At 35.5% G+C, this 19,989-nt stretch overlaps 1 protein-coding gene across 3 annotated transcripts in view; it reads right to left on the bottom strand.

The window, feature by feature from the left end:
* Piezo (piezo type mechanosensitive ion channel component) overlaps positions 1 to 19,989 on the bottom strand; it is a 1,325,935-nt gene that overhangs the window by 542,447 nt on the left and 763,499 nt on the right. For all 3 annotated transcript variants that reach the window (XM_090398322.1, XM_090398324.1, XM_090398323.1), the window contains one exon: positions 18,025 to 18,158. In XM_090398322.1, the coding sequence (XP_090254448.1) occupies positions 18,025 to 18,158 (134 nt within the window). The remainder of the gene's footprint in view (positions 1 to 18,024; positions 18,159 to 19,989) is intronic.

Genomic DNA, 19,989 nt, shown 5'->3' with positions numbered 1-19,989 from the left:
TTGAAAAAATATAGGGTATGCTTAACTATGATATGAAAACAAACAGCTGATTGATATGAAAGAGAAAATAGGATTGGAATATATGGATGCTTGGAGGGCATTTGAGGACAGAAAGGAACTGCATGCAAGAGATATTTGCATTTGAATGAGGAAGGATGTAGGCATCTGAAGAGATTGCTGTTCTCTGAACGAGATGGTGTGTCAATGCAGGGAAACTAGAAGTACCAGGGTAGATGGTAGCAGGGGATGGCATCTTGTGGGTATAGGTAATTGGGAGAAGGGGGAATACATCGGGTAATGCTGAGCCCAGTGAAGTCAGGAGGGGATAAGGATAGGTATAGAAACAGTGACATTTTTATGCTTTACACTAATGCCAGGAGTATTTGGAATAAAAAAGATGAATTGATGGTGATGATAGCATCAGCCTGTCCAAAGATTATTGGTATCTCTGAGACATGGTTGATGGAAGATGATAAACTAACAGGAACAGAAGCAGCAGGGTATAGGATTGTTTTGAAAGGATAGAAAGGGAAAATGCAGTGGTGGAGTGAAGTACTGCTTATGATAAGTGATGACTTATGTCTTCTCAGAATGGAAGCTTTGGAGGGCAGTGACACTAATGGTTTTCAAAGCATATGGTGAGAGCCAGAAGTGAGCAAGACAGGATATTTAGTGGGGTGTTGCTCCAAACCAAGGAGGAGAGAGAGAGAGGGTGAGGAGATGTTTAGGTAGTTGAGCTTGGCAAGTGCAAAAAAACATGATTGTTATGGGAGATTTCAACTGTGGCAGTATAAATTGGGAAGAGGAAAATGCATGTAGCAATAAGGGAATGGAATTTCTAGAATTCTTGAGGGATAAATGTCTTAGGCAACATGTAATAGAAGGAACAAGAGGTTCAAGAGTTTTGGATTTGGTCACAGCATCAGAAGAGCTGATCATAACTGAGATAGCATCCCTCCCTCCAATTGGAGAGAGTGACCATGTGGTTTAGACTTGGAAGATGAATAGACATGCAGGAGTATCAAAGAGAAGGAAATATATGTGGAATTATAAGGCAAGTGATTACAACAGTTTTAGATATCAACTTGCAGCAGTTCCAGAGAGGGAGAAATTGGAAGGGGTGAGATATCGTTAGTGCTTCTGAATTATGAAGGAATATTTGTTAGCAGCAATAGTGAGCTGTATTTCACGAGTGAAGAAGAGGACAGAGTTTGGTGTAAAGTGGATGACAAACAATATCAAACAGGAACTGCAGGTGAAAAAGAGATTATGGAAGAGATATGAGGAGAGGGGTGGAGAGCAGATGCATTAAGAATATAAACAAGCCAGGAGAGTGATTAGCATGGTAAGTAATGGAAAACTGGAATATGAGAAGAGATTGGCCATAAGATCCAAAGAAAATCCTAGGGAAAATTTTGTGACTAGGAGGAGAAATGATTGTGGAAGAATGACGCTGTTGGACAAAAATGGGAATAACGTGACTGATGCAGAGGACATAGTGGAGTTGTTCGATGAACACTTAATTGGAGCATTTCATCCTGGAGAAATAGGCTTTATTAAGAGAGGGATAGGGCAGGTTTGAGGTTTAGAGGAGAATGCATTTCAAATACTAAGTATACTCTGGATGTCAATAAAGCTGTGGGACTGGATGGAATTTTGCCATGGGTTTTGAGAGGATGTGCTAAAGAGTTAACAGATCGATTAACCTGGTTTCTCAATGAAAGTCTTGCTATGGGAAAGGTACCCAAGGAATGGAAGATAGTGCCATTGCATAAGGGCAGTAGCAGACTGGAAGTCAAATTATATACCAGTTTGTGTTTCATCAGTAGATTTTATGATCTTAGAGAAATTAGTGAGGGACCATATACAGCATTAGGCAGTGATGGTAATGTTATCTGTGAGTGTCAACATGGATTTGTTAAGGGGAACTCTTGCTTTAGTAATATGATTGCCTTTTATAATAACGTGACAAGAATGGTTGATGAGGGAAAGGCATATACTGCGATTTTTTCGGATTTTACAAAAGCATTTAACAGGGTGCCACATGATAAGCTGATATTTAAGTTGCAGCACATGGATTTAGATGTCAGGTTAGTCAACTGGATTCAGGATTGGCTATTTGATGGTATTTGAATGTTGTGTATGGTGGTGCAATATCAAGGAGGCAGGAGGTTACAAGTGGGATCCCAGTACTGGGACTTCTATTGCTCAACCTTTATATCAATGACATTGTCAGTGGATTGCAGGAGGATATTCAGTTGTTTGCAGATGATGTGAAGCTAGGAAGGGTTATTAGCAGTGGTGAGCTATGGAAATTTTAACAAAGGGCTCGCATCGTCAAGAAAAAAAAAAAAGAAGAAAAACCTGTATTTCACACAAAAACTTTTATTAATACAGCTTATGTACAAATTCCAATCAAAACGTATGAGAGGACAATCAACCTCTAAAGGCTATCATTTTTAAACAAATATTTCATGATCTAAACATGAAATATTTGCACACAATCAACTGTGTTAATTTATCTTACATAAGAAAAACATTTTTTAACTATCAAAATATAACAAGAATGAAATCTTTTATAAAACATTTGATTAGTTACTGGTTTTACCATACGATTGGCTACCAGAAAGGAGAAGGATAAAGATAGCGCATGTGCTTATTTTATTTTCAAACTTGGGTGCATTCATTATAGAGTTGAAACAATAATTCCAAATAATCTATACACTGCCGAATAGACTAATTTTTGTTAGGTTACCGTATGAGTTCGTCGCTTAATATGTTTCAAAAAAATTTTTTTTTTGAAAGAATAAAAAAAGTAAACAAGAAGAACAAAGGGCTCGCAAATTTGAGAAAAATTTAACAAAGGGCTCGACCGAGCCCCTTATAGCTCACCACTGGTTATTAGTAATAGTGCAGATGTTACAGCCCTGCAGAGAATTTGAATAAACTGGAGAGATGGGCAAATAAATGAGGATGTCAGTTTAATCCAGCAAAATGTAAAGTCTTGAAGTTTCGGATACATCGATGGGAGGCAGCATACTCTGTTGGAAGAGCTGTACAGGAGGAAGTAGAGGAGACAAGAGATTTGTGGATGATGATTGATAGAAACCTGAAATTCAAGGAACATACTGCAAAGGTAGTGAAGATAACCCAGAGGATTGCTGCAATAATGAGAAGGACGATGACCTGCAGAAATAAAAGAGTTGTCATTCCATTGTATAAAGCTCTGACCAGACGAATTTGGTCCCCAGGATTTGAAAGGGATAAATTAACTGTGGAAAGGGTACAGAGGCAGAAAACAAAGATTTCAGGACTATACAATATTAGTTATGTGGGTCGATTGAGAGAATGTGGACTGCATAGTTTGGTAGATAGAAAAAGGAGAGGTGATATGATAGAGACTTCAAACTGTTGAGAAGTAGTAATAGGGTTGACAGTGGGGGAGATCTTTCACTTGGTGGAACAGAGGAAAGGAGCAAGGACAAGGGACCATCTCTGGAAGTTACGAAAGGAAGATGTGAGCAAGAGGGTGAGGAGAGGTTTCTTTGCATGGAGGGTGGATGAACCATGGAATGTATTGCCTGTGAGTTCAAGGAGTGGTATGATAGATTGTGTTTTCTAGGAAGGACCTTCCTACAATGAGTCTTTTGAATCCACGGAGGCCTGAATCATAATAATAATATTTTATATGTAGAGAGAGAGAGAGAGAGAGAGAGAGAGAGAGAGAGACAAAAAAAAATGGAACAGACAGAATAATATAAGGGAGAGTTGGAAATAAATTCCCTTTAAAAATATGGAAAAATATTCAGAATGAATGGGTGTGCTTTATGGAATCCTTATATGTTAAAGTTCCTATTGAGAAGTTTATATCTTCATTAAATTTTTGGTTTTTTGAGTGAAGATTAGATGAAAAACTATTCTTTGTTTGTGTGGAACTGACAATCAAATAAAATTGCTGGAACATTCCATATATGTCGTTTTCTGCTTTGAACTGAATAACTGAGTTTTATGAATTAAACTATTAATGTTTTTGGTACTTGTTTTTATTTTTTTTGTGATTATGTGCAACAAAACTTGTTGCTGCTGTTTCCCTTAGTGAACTTAAGGATTGATGAAGAACTTGTGTCTTGACTTTCCAGAGCAAGATTGCAAAATATTCTATTATGTTTGCTTGAGTGTCTGACTAAAATGTGTTATTTTAGTCAGACACTCTAATAATAAAAGTTGATAATTTTATTTTATATGTGGTGTTTACACACACATTGCTAATAAAATATATAGAATGAAAACTTTTTTTTTTTCATGTATAAAGCATTGAAACACCAATTACATAGGCCTAGGGAAAGGATATGTAAAAGTTAAGGAGAAAATATATGTAAAGAACATTCTAATATTTTTTAGATGTATTATCACACTGGTGCAGTCATATACCAGGAATTTTGGAGGTTCACTGTTTTAAATGAGAAAGCATATATATTAATGCTAATGTTTGAAAGTCATTAATGTTCACATTCCCTAGTTATTGTCAACATTAACTGAATCACACATTAAAATATGAAAAAAAAAATTATTTCTCACTATAACTAGTTAATGTTCACATTAATGGGTAGAGAATAGCATATGCCCAAATTCTGTAATGCTATAACAGAAATGCAACCTCAAACACTGAATAACATATAAATCTGTATTGTATGCTCACAGGAAACTACTGGTGCTCACCTGTCTATATTGTAAGATGAATATTCACATAATATGTGGAATATCTCAGGGAGATGAAAGATGTGGTAAAAAAATATTCTGCAACATTTGTAATAGCAAGTACAATCAAGAAAAAGAGCATGAAGGAGCTAAGTCAAGCTTAAAGATACAGGCTAATAAAATGAAAATTTTGTCTGATTCTCAGTACACAAAGCATAAGAAGGATGTAGAGAGCAAACACAGCCAATCGTTCACTTTTAGCAGTTGTGCTTCACGAAAAGGATGATGGATTTTACAAATTAATGATAAAAAGTGGTATTCTGAAACAATTATATAGCTATCACAGTACAGTCTATGCAAAGAGAAATTTATTAACAAGGATGAAATTCCTCAAGATGAAGTATCCTTGTGACAAGCTGCAACATTTCAATCTCTTGGCATTGGACAAGGATATTGAAAGTGTGACTGCAAATCTAAATGCTTCACAAGAATCTGTGCATGCCATAAAAATAATTTACTAGGCAATTTGAAATGCCATCAATCGTTAAGTTGTACTAATAAATAACAAATCTAAATTGTGATCGGCTATATAATTGCTTCAGAACATCACCTCACCTAAAGATAGGTGCTCATTAGGTAATCTTTATGTGTTTGAGATAAAATTTGAACTTTATCTAATGATATTTAGTGAAACTAATTAGTTAATGTGTATATTAACTAGTTAGTTTACACATCATCTAGTTAAAATGCAGAGTGCATTTTATTTTTCAACTTTAACTAAAAGGTACAGGTAATGTGAACATTACCTAGGTATCTGCAGATTAAATGAAATTCACGCATTAGCACATTAACATATATATATATATATATCGTTTTTCTTTATGTGATCATTTTTGTATTTTGCCTAAATAATTAATATAGCTACTTATAGTGGTGACTCAGCAGCTTGTCTGCAAAATGAAGCATTTATAAATTGTATAAACTTGGCTCATGCTATACAGAATTTTAGTGAAGAAAATTCTGAAACTGTTGAAGTTCTTTAGCTTTGCTGAAGCTATTAAAAATCTAGAGTGAACAAATGCTCATAATACTGAAGTCTAAATTGCAGGAAGCTAGAGATGCATCTGATTATGCTTCATTTAAGAAAATTTTGTTAAATGAACATTCCAGAAAATTGGATGTAGGACCCAATACTCAAAATAATAAGGAAACTGTATCTCAGTACTATGACAGATAACCAGTTTAGTGTATAGTTTTAAGTCTGATGAAAATAATACAGATTTTGTTGATAGAATTTTACTCTTTTTTGACTCAGAAATGGATTGAAAACAGAACTTAGAAGATCTGTGAATGAAAATAAGTGCTGAATATTGCACAGACATTAGAAATGGCAAAGTGGGGAGGAGCTTATTGCAAACCATGAATCCTTCTTCAGTTAAAGATATCAGTTTAGTTTAACTTAATACCCATATCTGATATCAACTAATCAGAAAAGTATGACAGATTCAGATTCTGGTAATTCAGTATTAAAGCAGTTTGGTCAGGAACTAAATTCCTTAAAAGAAGAATTTAGTGATAAAATAGCTAAAAAGCTTTGTGAATTTTCTAGATTGGAAGAGCAGCTTACTTCTTTTGTTAAGGATTTCAAAGCTGAAAAAAAGATTAGAAGGGGAGAATTTTTATTATTATTATTACAGGTATCTCCATGGAGTCAGTAGACTCATCGCGGAAGACCTAAACTATCAAAACAATCATATCTGTTCTTGAATTCATTTAAAGATGAAGAACTCACAACTGAGTCAGGCAATGCTTTCCACTCATTTACCACCCTCCAGGCAAAAAACCTTGTTCTCACACTCTTGTTACCCACACTTTTCCTTAATTTTCAGGGATGACCTCTTGTTCTTCCATCACTATCAACACAGCTGAAACATTTCTCCTGCATCAATCTTATAAAAACCTTTCAGTAATTTAAATGTTTCTATCATATCCCCCTCTTCTCTGCCTATCAACCAACCTCTGCAATCCACAAGCTTTCAATCTATCAATGTAGGGAGCATTTTTGTTACATCACTCACCAACTTAGTCACTCTCCTCTGAACCCTTTCCACAATTTTCCTGCAGGAATGTTGATAGTGATGCTCCCACTTATAAGAAGTGGGAGCATCACTCTTCTATTTCCGATAAAAGAAAACTGAAGTATTATTCTGATTTGTTAATCTCTTTTGATATGTATTTTTTTGATAATGCCATGAAAGTTAGCTGAAAATTCTGTACAAATTAAACAAAATATTTTCCTTAAGTAAGTGTTATTACCTTAATTAATCTTTTCATTATGTAAATAGACTTGTACTGAATGTCATTCATCTCTTGGCATTCCAATACAAAAAAACAATAACAAAGATATATATATATAAAGCAGGTAATGTCTTTATATGATTTATTTTTGTGTTATAATATCATGAAAAAGAAGTATACGAACTGCTAAAGGAAATATGCATGTCGCAATAGTAACATCATGATATAACTGAGATCTTTTCAAAGCTGATAGGCAACATGGGAGGATATTATTATTATTATGGGCTACTCCATGTGGTCAGACTCATTGAGGGAGATCCTAAACATCATTACAAGCACTATCCAACATTCGTGCAGTATCTATTATACTTTGCTTTGAACTCATTCACAGTCATTGCACCCACAATAGACTCTGGCAATCTATTCCACTCATTCGCTACTCTCCAAGCAAAAAATCTAATCTTGACACCTTTGATAACTACACTCTTGCTCAGTTTCCAAGGGTGGCCCTAGTTCTCCCACCACAAGACCTGTTCTGAAAAATTCCCTCTGTATTAATTTTGTAAAATCCCTTCAGTAATTTGTATGTCTCCATCATATTAACCTTCTTCTGCCTGAAAATCAATTTCTGTAAACCACAGATCTTCAACCTGTCCTCATAAGGTTTATTTCATAGACCTGATACTATCTTGGTCACTAGCTCTGGATCCTCTCAGTACACAGTAGTCAAGATGCAGTCTTATCAATGCTCTATTAAAGAGATAAAATAACTTGCTTGTCAGGGTATACTTCAGCAATCAAGTAATCCGATGAGCTGCTTTAGCCACTTTTGTAAAATATCCCCCTAAACTTCCTATCCACTAACATCACCAAATCCCTGGCTTCATCAATTTCCTGGAGTACAGTTCCATCAAGGTGGTACACAGCTGATAATCTTCTCACCACAAAATGCATAACTTTTGTGGTGAGAAGATTATCAGTGCTCTATTAAATAATCTTCTCACCACAAAATGCATAACTTTTGTGGTGAGAAGATTATCAATGCTCTATTAAAGAGGTAAAATAACTTGCTTGTCAGGGTATACTTCAGCAATCAAGTAATCCGATGAGCTGCTTTAGCCACTTTTGTAAAATAACCCCCTAAACTTCCTATCCACTAACATCACCAAATCCCTGGCTTCATCAATTTCCTGGAGTACAGTTCCATCAAGGTGGTACACAGCTGATAATCTTCTCACCACAAAATGCATAACTTTACACTTTATCATATTCTCCTTTGCCCAGACTGCCAGTCTATCCAAATCATTCCTGAAAAATTTTAACATTATCTGTATTAACTATATACGGCCTGGTTGGCTGGGTGGTTAGCATGTCCGCTCTCCAGTCAAGAGGCTACATGTTCGACTCCTGCATTGGGCATGGATGTTTGTGATCGTCCTAAAAACTCTGTGTGGAAAGGGAATCTACAACCCTACCATTTATTCTAGCAGAAGGCTTCACTCCCAAAACTTGGTGATCATACAGCATCTACAGACATCAAATGAATTTTTGAATTTTTTTAAACTATTGCTCTACCCAATTTTGCATCATCAGCAAACAACTGAATAGCATTTTTGTATTGATAATGAATTTGTAATGTATAGTTTTTTGTATTAACTATTGCTCTACCCAATTTTGAATCATCAGCAAACACCTGAATCTTCTCAGATCCTTTCCTATATCATTAATGAACAAATTAAATAGTAGCGGCCCAAGAACAGAGCCCTGTGGCATGCCACTAGTCATAGGCCTTCTATTGGAATCCACTACTGAATAAACTACACTCTGAAATCTCTACATCAACTACCAGCTTATCCACTTCAACTTTATATCCACCCCAATGTGCTGCAATTTACTGATTATGAGGTATCCTGTCAAAAGCTTTTTTGGCAAAATCCAGTAGTATCACTGTAAACCCATTACCATTATCCAACTCAGCTATCAACTGTATTATAAAACGTGAGCAGGTTACTGAGGCAGGACCTACCCTTCACTAAACCATGTTGCTCCTCATATAGTATCACATTTCATCTATCCATTTCTGTATTTTGTTCAAGCAATTTCTCCAGTAGCTTGACAATGACTCCTGACATTGATTGGCTGGTAATTTGCTACATCGGTAGATGCCTCCTTATATTAAAAAATTATAAATTATAAAACATCCATTCCCATTCATGCCCTGTCTCCTATCCAGGAGGTTGACTATCATCATGTGACTCATGGTTAACTATGGGCATCATGACGTGATGAGGACCCTATCTCTTCCACAATTGTTGTAAGTATTCATTTCTGAAAATCCATATGTGTTCACAGGGCAGTTTGCCGGTTCTGAGGGACAAAAAAACCCAAGTTTCCAGGTGTAAAAACCATCCACCTCCATATGAGACTGGCTAATTCACCTTTAGTCGAAAGAGAGGAGATAAAGGTTCCTCACGTCATGGACGGGAATTGAACCAATGTCTTTCTGACCAAAGGGTTTCGTCTATACTGACTGAGCTACAGAGGCTCTGGAGAAGGCTATATCCACAACAAAAAAGAATTGAAAATAAGAGTGGGAGAAGCAGTTTTTACTTAACACATGAACTGTAAATGGATGTTTTGCAGCTGTTGCCTAGGCTGCTGTAAGGTTTAGCAGAAATGGACCATCAGTGAAACAGTGGCTAGAGTAAGTCATGAAGATGGATTACTAATTAGCTGAACTGAAGTGCACCACTCTCCCACAGAGCTTAGAACAGCGATACACCAAAACTTTGGTGCACTACTATTCTGCGATTAAATGGATATGATATTTGTATAACGCAGGAAGCTGGACAGGTAAAAAGTAATACTGTGAAGTGAGAATGATGCATGATACCAATTTGGGATGCTCAGAAAGATACAAATGTGATGTACTTAAGCAAGGCAAGGCTACATGTAAATCTCAGCACAAGAAGAAATATCTAGTCTTTTCTGGTAAGATAAGATCAATTTTTGGAAGAAAAAAGATGAGACTATGCATTAGTGACATTAAAGATGACTAGATATTCACTCCATTCATTATCCATTAAACATTTATGGAAAATGACCTTTTATTCATTAGTTATTTTTTGAAGAGAGATTACCTTTAAATTTCGATTTTCAAAGAGATTATTTTCAGATAATATAGCCACTTAAACAAAATGGGAGAGGAAAGGTTACCAAAAAATTGATACAATAAAAATTGCTTTTGAACAGAGAGAGATAAAATCAGATAATATTGAAGTCTTGACAGATAAGAGTTATTTGTAGGAAAATTGTTGATAGACAGTAAGAATGTAAATTTTTCAACTAGTACTATCATAATATACTATACATTCCCCAAGAGTACGTCAGGAATTTGATGTGCATCTATAATATAAATAACTGAAAATATTTCTGACAAAATGAAAAATTGGTCCTTGTTGGGGATCTAAATAGCAGAGTAGGAAATGATTGTCAGACATACAAAACTATTTTGGGAAAATTTGGAGAAAAGAGCAAAGCTAATAATAACAGCAAATACTTGTTGAATTTCTGCCCAAGAAATGGACTGGTTATTACTAACACCATGTTCCAACATGAAAATGTACACAAATTCACATGGAGAGAAGTTGCAAGGAATAAGAAAAGTCTCATTGACTATGTTATTGCTGATAGTGATGTTCTCTCTCTGGTGCAGGACACTAGAGTGTAGAGGATTTGAAATTGGAAGCAATCACCATTTAATCTTGAGCAGGATAAAATTGAATATCATATTGAAAAGAAGAATATGTAAGAAAGTTTTAAAGCGAATAAAAGTTGAGCAGCTCTCAGATGTGAACTGTAGATTAAAATACACAAACATGATTGAAGAAAAAATGAAAAAGTTTGAAAAGCAACCAAACTAGGAAATTCAGTGGCAAGCCACTGAATTTCCAAGTTTGGTTGGAACACCCAAACAATCCAAACGATCCAACACCCCTAAAGAGAGATATGTGGCGAAGTTGTCTGCAAGGATAGAAAAATCAGAACTCAATGGTGGACACCGGAAGTCAAAGAGGCATGAAGGAAAAGAAAAAGTATATCAAAAGTACAAAGACAAATGTGAGAAAGCTAAACACTGTGTAAAACTAGCTAAACAAAAGTCATGAGAAGACTTTGGTAAGAACATAGAAAATAAATATCAAGAAGGTGGCAAGATATTCTGGAGGTTCGTGAAGAAGCTCAGAAATGGAGGAAAGAGTGCTGTAAAAGGAATTAGAGATGATAAAGGAGATATGAAAACTGGAGAGAAAGATATTCTTGAAGTATGGAGTAATTATTTCGAAAAATTGCTAAATGAAACTAGCAGTGAAGACAGCTAGCAGTGATGGTAAATTAAATAGGGAAATAGACAACAGGATCAACAAAGCTGGTATGGTAGGAAGTCAACTGAATATATTTATATGGAATAAGAGAGAAATTAGTCAAAACACTAAATTAGCAGTATACAAGACAGTGTTTAAACCAGTTTTAACTTATGGATCTGAGAGCTGGATTAGAAGTAAAACACCTGACCAAAGACTAGAGTCTGCAGATATGAGAGTTCTGAGAAAGATTAGGGGCATGAACAGATGGCATCAATGGCAATATCATATTAAAAATGAGGATATTAGGAAAAAACTTGCCCATGTCAGCATCCAGGAATGTGTTAGCAGAGCTAATCTCAGGTGGCATGGTCACTTAAACAGAATGGGCGAGGAAAGATTAGCAAAACAAGTGTTCTCTGCCAGGTTGGTAGAAAAAAGACCCAGAGGAAGACCAAAATATAGGTGGACTGATATGGTAAAAAATGCCTTAGAAGATAGAAATATAAGATTTGACAATGTTGGAACCTTGACAGGTAATAGATTTATTTGGAGGAAAATTGTAAATAGGAAGTTCATAATGATGTAAATTTTTCATGTAGGACTATCATATCCTGTACAAAATTTTAAATTAAATTTAATTTAATTTAAAGGAGATGATATGCAAAACAGATTTTTTTTTTTTTTACACAGATGGCAGAGTGGATAACTTTTATCAGAGTGACATACAGAGAATGAAAATAATGGTCTTAAAAAAAAAAAATGACAACCAGTAGGGAACCACAGGATTCATTCTTGGGCCACTGCTGTTCAACTTGTATATTAGAGTCATTGCAGATGGATGGTAGGAAAATATCCATTTATGTCTGGATGATGTAAAGTTGATTTTGGTATTAAGGGACATATTTTATACTGCTCAAAACAAGTAGGAGATATTTTGGTTTTCTCATAAATTATAAAGTTATAAATATAATTTACAAATGTAATACATTTATTTTAAAATATTCTTAATGTACAACAGTGTAAAACACGCAACTGCATAAAAAATCATGTTATGACTTGTTGAAACATGTCTTAGCCATATTAGCATGTGTGTTTGGGGGGGTATAAACGTGTGGCTTGTTGCGCTCACTTCCGCAGTGAATATTATCATTTCAATTGTAAACTTGTATCACCTACCACTTATTTTGTTAAAAATGGCAGAACAACATGATATCCTGGAATCCATGGCTTGGAGAGCCATTGGTTAATTAGAAGCTGGACAAACGCAGCAAGTTGTAGCTCAAGTATGTCGTGTATCTCAAAGCGTAATTTAATTTTACAACTTTGGAATCACTTTCTGGAGAAGGGAAATGTTTGAAACTGTCTTCAAGCCACAGGTTTTTGTGCTTGAAGAACAATGATTTGCATTCCACTTACTACAAATCACAAAAGAGCCTGAAGAATTTGGGCACAGGACCACTGCAATTGGACAAATGTGGATTGGGATCGTGTACGTTTTAGTGACAAGTCCAGGTTCAGTCTGCAACCAGATAACCAACGTAGCTTGATATGGCATGAAAGTGGAACAAGAAATAATCCACTGTTTCTTCTTGAAAGACTCCCCAGCATCAAGGTGGGAGTTTGATGGTATGGGCTGGAATAAGTATAGGTGGCCATACTGATCTTTATCAGAAACGGTTCTTTAATAGCCAAAAGGCATCGCGATGAGATTTTGGAACCTATAGTTCATCCATATGCTGCTGCAATTGGTCAAGAATTCATTTTTATGGATGACAATGCTCGTCCACACCATGAAAATTTGGTACAAGAGTGGTTTGAGGAAGAAGAGTATTGAACAAATGGGCTGGCTTGCCTGTTCACCGGATTGTAATCCAATCGAACATGCCAGGGATGCTTTAGGTAGGCACGTTTCTGCTTGACTTATGCTACCACAATCGCTTCAAGAGCTCGAATTGTTCTCACAGAAGAGTGGGGAAATATCTCACAAGAACTGTTTGATCATCTTATCCGGTCCATGCAATCAAGATGTATTGCTGTTTTGGCTGTTAATGGAGACCGCACCCTATTACAAATTAACAAAAAGCGTTTTTGGATATTCTTGTTAAAATTATTTCACTAAAATGTATAATTTGTTAAATTTGTAATAAATATTGATTATTTAAACAATATCTCATCAATTACACCCTGTCCATAAGTAAGAAATATTTATCCATGTATAAAGTACCCAACAGTTATAATTATTTGCAGAAATTTATAATTATCTAACAGAAACTAAAATATCTCCTAATTGATTTGAGCAGTGTATATAAAGAATTCATGTCTGACTTGGATTCTACATCAAATATTGATTCTATTTGTAAATGTTAATAAGTGTCAATTTAATATGGTTCAATATGGTATCATAGGTACTCAAGGCAATGCATGATCTACAAGGGGCATTCCCTCAACGAGGTCCTGGCTTCTGGAATTGGCTACTGAATAAGGTTCAAAATATCAAAATGGTATGTGAATGAAACATATGCAGAGAATTCTACTTATTAATTTTTTTTTAATATCAATTCACCAATTCACGTGAGCTTTCCACATCCTAACATGACAGTGACATGAATGGACAAGTGATCAGAGAGAAGAAATAATCTGTTCATATGTTTCTTGGAGAGGATATTGTAGTATGCATTAGGAATGATGGTATGAAGACTGCTCCAAAGGAGAGAAGCATAAGAAAAAAGGAAGAGGTAGGCAAGTTGGTTTAATGAGTGTGGAGGTAAACCATTATATGGAAGTTGAACAGTGGATGCTCGTGTTTATTATACATAGAAGAAAAGTGGAGGAACGATGGTGGCCAATTCACCGAGAGTTCTGTGACATCCTCCTGATATCATGGATCTCTTTGCCATCCATTATGGCTATTTGTCTTGGAAGAACAAAATTACAAATAGAGGGTACTGCTATAGGTTCCATGCCCCACCAATTTTTTTGTGAGGAAGATTTCAAAAAAAAAAAAGCACTCTTGATTTATCTCCGCTTTACGTCTTTTATCTGGCTAAGATATGTTAAATGATGTGTTTTTCATTTGTCCTCATGGCTAAGACACATTAGACTCTTTACTCCTTCACCTCAATAGCCAACATTCCAGAATCCATTTTATGATGAAAAGGAAACTAACAATAGTCTAGCCTTCTTAGACACTCTATTAACACATCTTCTTAATGGTAACCTTTCTTCAGAATTCACAGAAAATCCACCCACGTGGGCAGATACATTCACCAACTTTCCCATCATCTCCCCCTCTCAACAGTATGGTGTAATAAAAACTAACCAACAGAGGCAACAATCTTTGTTCCATTGAGGCCTGTATTGCAGCAGAACCCAGCCATATAATGCTATATCTTCATATCTAATTCAGTTTCTAAAATCAACAAAATATTTAATCCCTTCCTTGCAATCCTGATCGTAATGCTATCACTATTCCATATATCTGGAACACACCAGAAAAATTGCCAAAATTTGCATTGTCCTCAAATATCACTGGCTATCCTTATCCATTCCCCTAAGGACCAACACCCAACTTTCTCTAGTGCGTATAGCGTTCATTGTTTCTGTAAAGTTGGCCTACTAGGGACAGAATGCATGGAATAGCACCCACAGAGGGCAACCTCTGTGGGTGCTATACACTTTTGTCCACAGAGTTCCACCTTGTAGTGCGATTTTATATTGTACTCCCTCAAGATGTTTCTGCAATTAACGTGAAATGCTAGACGAATTAAACATCTGTTTTAATCCTTTCCCAGTGCTGTTTTGCTCCATTAAGCCTCCATCACCAGCCATATTGGATTACTTGCCAGATGATCAGGAAGTCTCCCCAAGTATTACCAACAGGTTCAGTCTCATGTGCTACTGACCTTCAGAAACTATTTTACCGCCTGCTGTACCTTTGCATGGGGGTGGGGGAGGTATATACTCCACTCTCTAGTTGAATAACTGCAGTGTGGAGTATATACCCAGCAAGGCCATAGCCTGAATTGTATAAGAAAAAAAGGAGATATTTAGCTTGTATGTGCTTTGCAATTGGGTGATTAGAATAGATGCTATGGTAAGGATTATATCTTAACTCTTGATAGCAATATATTTAAGGAAATTAAATGCCAGACTCATATATTAACTAAAATAACTTTAATTAATGCTTCTGATATTTCAGCAAAGTGAAATTACCATCATCAGGGAACAAAATATATGTGCATGCAGACACTACAATAAGTAATGAAGATGAAGCACATCAATTGAAGGTAGGCTAAACTCCTAAATAGTGGCCTCTAGTAGGCTAAGTCGAGGATCCTTGCTGCTGGGCTGAAGTACAGAGGATGAGAGCTTCCCAAATTCGCGGCGGTTTCAAGCAATCAAATCTGTTGAGGTTAGGTTAGGGTAGTTTTTTAAGGCAGAAAGGTTTAAGGAAAAGTCTTTCATATTTATATTTGGTTTGTGAAAGAGTGGCTTTTTTTTTATTCAGCATATTCTATGTTGGGTGTCTAAAGCATGGTTAGCAAATGGCTGTAGTGATGGAAATGGATATAGTTGTTATGTTCGGCAATTCTGATGTTTACTGTCCTGCCTGTTTGGCCACAGTAGAATAGTTTATAACTACAATGGACCTGGTAAACACCTGGTATGTCTAAGAACTGTGGTTTGTCTTTGGTGGAGCAGATAAGGGATGCTAATTTTATTATATGGTAGGTAGTTGAAAGGTTGTATTTTTAAAGATTTTATTACTTTTTCGTATGTGCCTTATATATATATATATATATATATATATATATATATATATATATATATATATATATTCAATAGTGATAGCTTTGGTATCATCTCTGTTCTGGAGAGTAGGAAGGGTGTGTGGGTTTGGTGTTTTAATATTTTTTGGATATGAGAGGAATTGCAGCCATTGGCTAAGGTTTTGAGAAGATGGTCAAGTTCAGTGGAGAGGGCACTGTTATCTGAACTAATTAATTTAGTCCTGTTATATAAAGTTTTAATAATCCCATACTATTGGGGGAGGGTGACTGTGAATGTATCTACCAGTGTGTGTGTGGGGGGGGGAGGAGTTTCAGTAAACAGAGAATGCCAGGGGATCCATCAGGCAAGTGTGCAATTAAAGTGTATAGGAAAGGGAGACTGCTGTCATTTTCTTTTTCTAATGTGAACTGGATCCTGAGATGTTGATTGTTTAGGTGTGCTAAAAGTGTGATGAGAGTATTCAGGCCATGTGGCCAAATGGATTAGAGCTTTCTCTTCAAATGTTTCCATGAAGAAATTAGCCAGAGGAGGAGTAAGCATATGGCTGCTCCCTCTATTTATTTGTGAGAATTTTCCTTGCCAAATGAAATTGCCAGGGATAATTATGAACTTAAACAAAGCTGAAACATCAGGAGGATTTTTAGCTTAAATAAGGTCTAAAGAAGTAGGACAGTGACAAAGATGATATGATTGAGACTTTTAAACTGTTGTGAGGTGGTTACAGGGTTGACACTGGGGAGTTCTTTCACTTGGTTGAACAGGGGAAGGAGTGATGACAAGGGGCCATCCCTGGAAGTTACGAAAGGAAACTGTGAGCAAGAGGGTGAGGAATGGTTTCTTTGCATGGAGGGTGGTTAAATCATGGAATAAATTGCCTGATAGAGCGGTGAGAGCGAGAACGGTCAATGAGTTTTAAGGAGTGGTATGATAGACTAGGAGGGACCTCCCACAATGAGTCTTGATAGACTTGTGTTTCCTAGGAAGGACCTCCCGCAATGAGTCTTTGGACTCCTTGGAGGTCTGAATAATAATAATAATTGGTGAACAGAGATGAGACATCAAAACTGACCATAATGTCAGTAAGTTGGAGTGTCAGGATTTCAATACTTTAAATGACTTTAAAGTGGGCTGTGTGGGAGTGTTTTCAGTATATTTGCTAAATATTTGGCAATTTGTATTTTTGTGCAATAGTATCTACAATTGGGCACAATGGTACATTCTGTTTATGAATTTTAAGTAGTCCATATATATATATATATATATATGGGGGGGGGGGGTCAAAATTATATGGTTTTAGTTGATTAGTAACTTCAGCAGGCTAGGTGACCTGCTGTCTTTGCTATTATGTATCATGAATCACACCAGTCACTCTTGCACCAAATACTGTTGAATTACTAACTACTCAATATTATAAGAATCGTTAGGGCTAATATTCAACCACCTGTAATTCAGTTATAAATTAAACTGAATATCATTAACCTGCCAAATTGAAAGCAATAAAAGAAAATTAGCACTTTAAAGTGAAAACAGACAAAAAGCATTATTTTTCTGCATGCACATATTTTCTTCCCTGATTATTTCTGTTTGGATTTGGAAAATTACAGGAAATAATAATTAAATTATTATATCATTCTCATTGTCCTTTTGTTCCTAAAAGTACCAATGAGTATGAAAAACAACTGACAACTTGGCATAACTGAATTTATCAATAACAAAACAGATAATTCTGTATTTTAAAATTTATGAAAGACAAAGAAATAACTATTTTCAACAGAAAGCCATTGAATGATGCCTTTAAGAAATTAACATGAAAAAAAACATACAAAAAATATATTTAATTATTTTAAGTTGTTGAATTTGACAATAAACATACAGCATTCAGACCACGCTGTTTTACTTCTGCAGAATCCTCATCCTCTTCTGAACGTTTATAAGCAGTTGACAGTTCTAGATCAATATCTTCATCTGAGTATGCATCAAACATGTAGTAGTCACCCGAGCGGATAGCTAAAAATCAAAATTCACTAACATTAGATTTTTAATAAATTATTTTTTAAAATAACTGATCAGAGATAATATATTTAAATATTATTCATTTGGAGTAGAAAACAGCTCAGATTCTATTTAATGAAGATAAAGTTAGCTTCTATTTCTATTCATGGAGTTAGCTTCTATTTAATGAAGAGATATTTTATTTGTGATCCACTTTAAAAAAACCGATCAGAGTTAATACACTTATATGTTACTTATCAGGAATACAAAATAGTTTAGATTCTATTTAGTAAAGAAAATATCAGAAAACAAACAAAGATATATATATATATATATACATATATACATAATTTCCACCTGCCTAAGACAAATCAATCCTTCATTTGTCTTAGGCAGGTGGGAATTTTGTTTCGAGGTTTGTATACAGTTCTGATTCCATGTCGAGTTAGGAGGGAGCACAGTTTATCTGTGTGCATAGGGTAAAGATATACTGTATGTATAGTCTGTCTTTTTTATTTGAGGGGGGGGAGATTTGTTCTTTTAAAAATAAGGAGTTTGGCAAGTTTTTTTTTGTTTGTTGCAACCATTTTGTTTGAATGATGTAAGTAGATTCTGTTGTTCCATGTGCAGTGCTGGTCATGAGGAAGAAATTTGCTCTCCCCTGGAGGCCAAAGGTTTGAAAATTCCAAGTTTCTGGGCTACATGGTGGCATGAAGTGACATGTAGGCATCTGCCTATGCATTGGCTTATGGTAAATGGAACATATGAAAGACCCATTTGTTTGTTTTGCAACTAGAGTATTGAAGGATGCAAGTGTTCCTTCTTTCTCTTCTTGTACAGTGAAACTAATACAAGGATGGATATTATTGAGGAAATGTAAAAAGTTAGACAGAGCCTGTTGAAGACATCATCTATATAGCTCAACCATACTTTGGGCTTGGGGATGGGGGAATTAAGTGCCAAAGATTCAATATGATTCCATGTATAAGTCCATAATAGGGGTGAAATCGGAGAGCACATTGCTACACATTCAATTTATTTAAAGAGCTGGTTGTTCCAGCTAAAATACTCTGATTTAAGACAATGCTTAAAGAATTTGCAGATGTCTGAAGGATGTATTTTGGACAGAACTAATCTATCATCTACTGGAAAATTTGTAAAGAAAGATGACACATTGAAGGTTTTGCATAGTGGTTTTAAAGTGAATTGAGTTTTTTTTTTTTTTTATGGAAGACAATGTATTACCATTTTTTTTTTTTTAATTCAGTTCCCAAGTGTTTTGCTTGTTTATAGGTGGGACAATTTATGGCATTAATGATGGGGTGCAATTGAGCTTCAAGTTAGTGGATCTTAGGTAGCACATTCTTGGATAATTTCGTTAAAAGGCAAGCAGATGGATCTTTCATATATTCCATTTACCATAAGCAAGTAAATACACACTGCACCTGGAACAAAAGGGTCTACTCACACCATTCCAACAAAATGGATATAACAAAAAAAAAAAAAAACAAAACCTCACCTACATCAAAGGCACACCAGATGAAGTGTTAAATTGCCTCCAATAATGCTAGCCTAATCTAGCGAAACATCAGCTGTAAATAACTAATTTTAGCAAGAAAATTATTTATTTGCACTCCATATCTATGCCAGCATGTTTCTATGTCTATGCAGTTTTCTATTCCAGAAACTTCAACATGAATAATAGCAACAGCTATGGAAATTTAAACATGGAGATCATTTTGCAAGTATGTACATTGGGATGGACATAGCAGAGCCAGATATGACACTGACTGACCTGAGAACAGAATGTGATAAACTAGAGATACATGGGATGTTACAGAACCTT

Source organism: Typopeltis vanoorti, chromosome 9 (genome assembly GCF_054136105.1).
Source record: "Typopeltis vanoorti isolate ZY-2024b chromosome 9, IOZ_Tvanoo_1.0, whole genome shotgun sequence".
In the NCBI taxonomy this organism is placed as follows: Eukaryota; Metazoa; Arthropoda; class Arachnida; order Uropygi; family Thelyphonidae; genus Typopeltis; species Typopeltis vanoorti.
The sequence above is the reverse complement of the archived record's forward strand: the minus strand, read 5'-3'. Positions and strand labels throughout refer to the sequence as shown.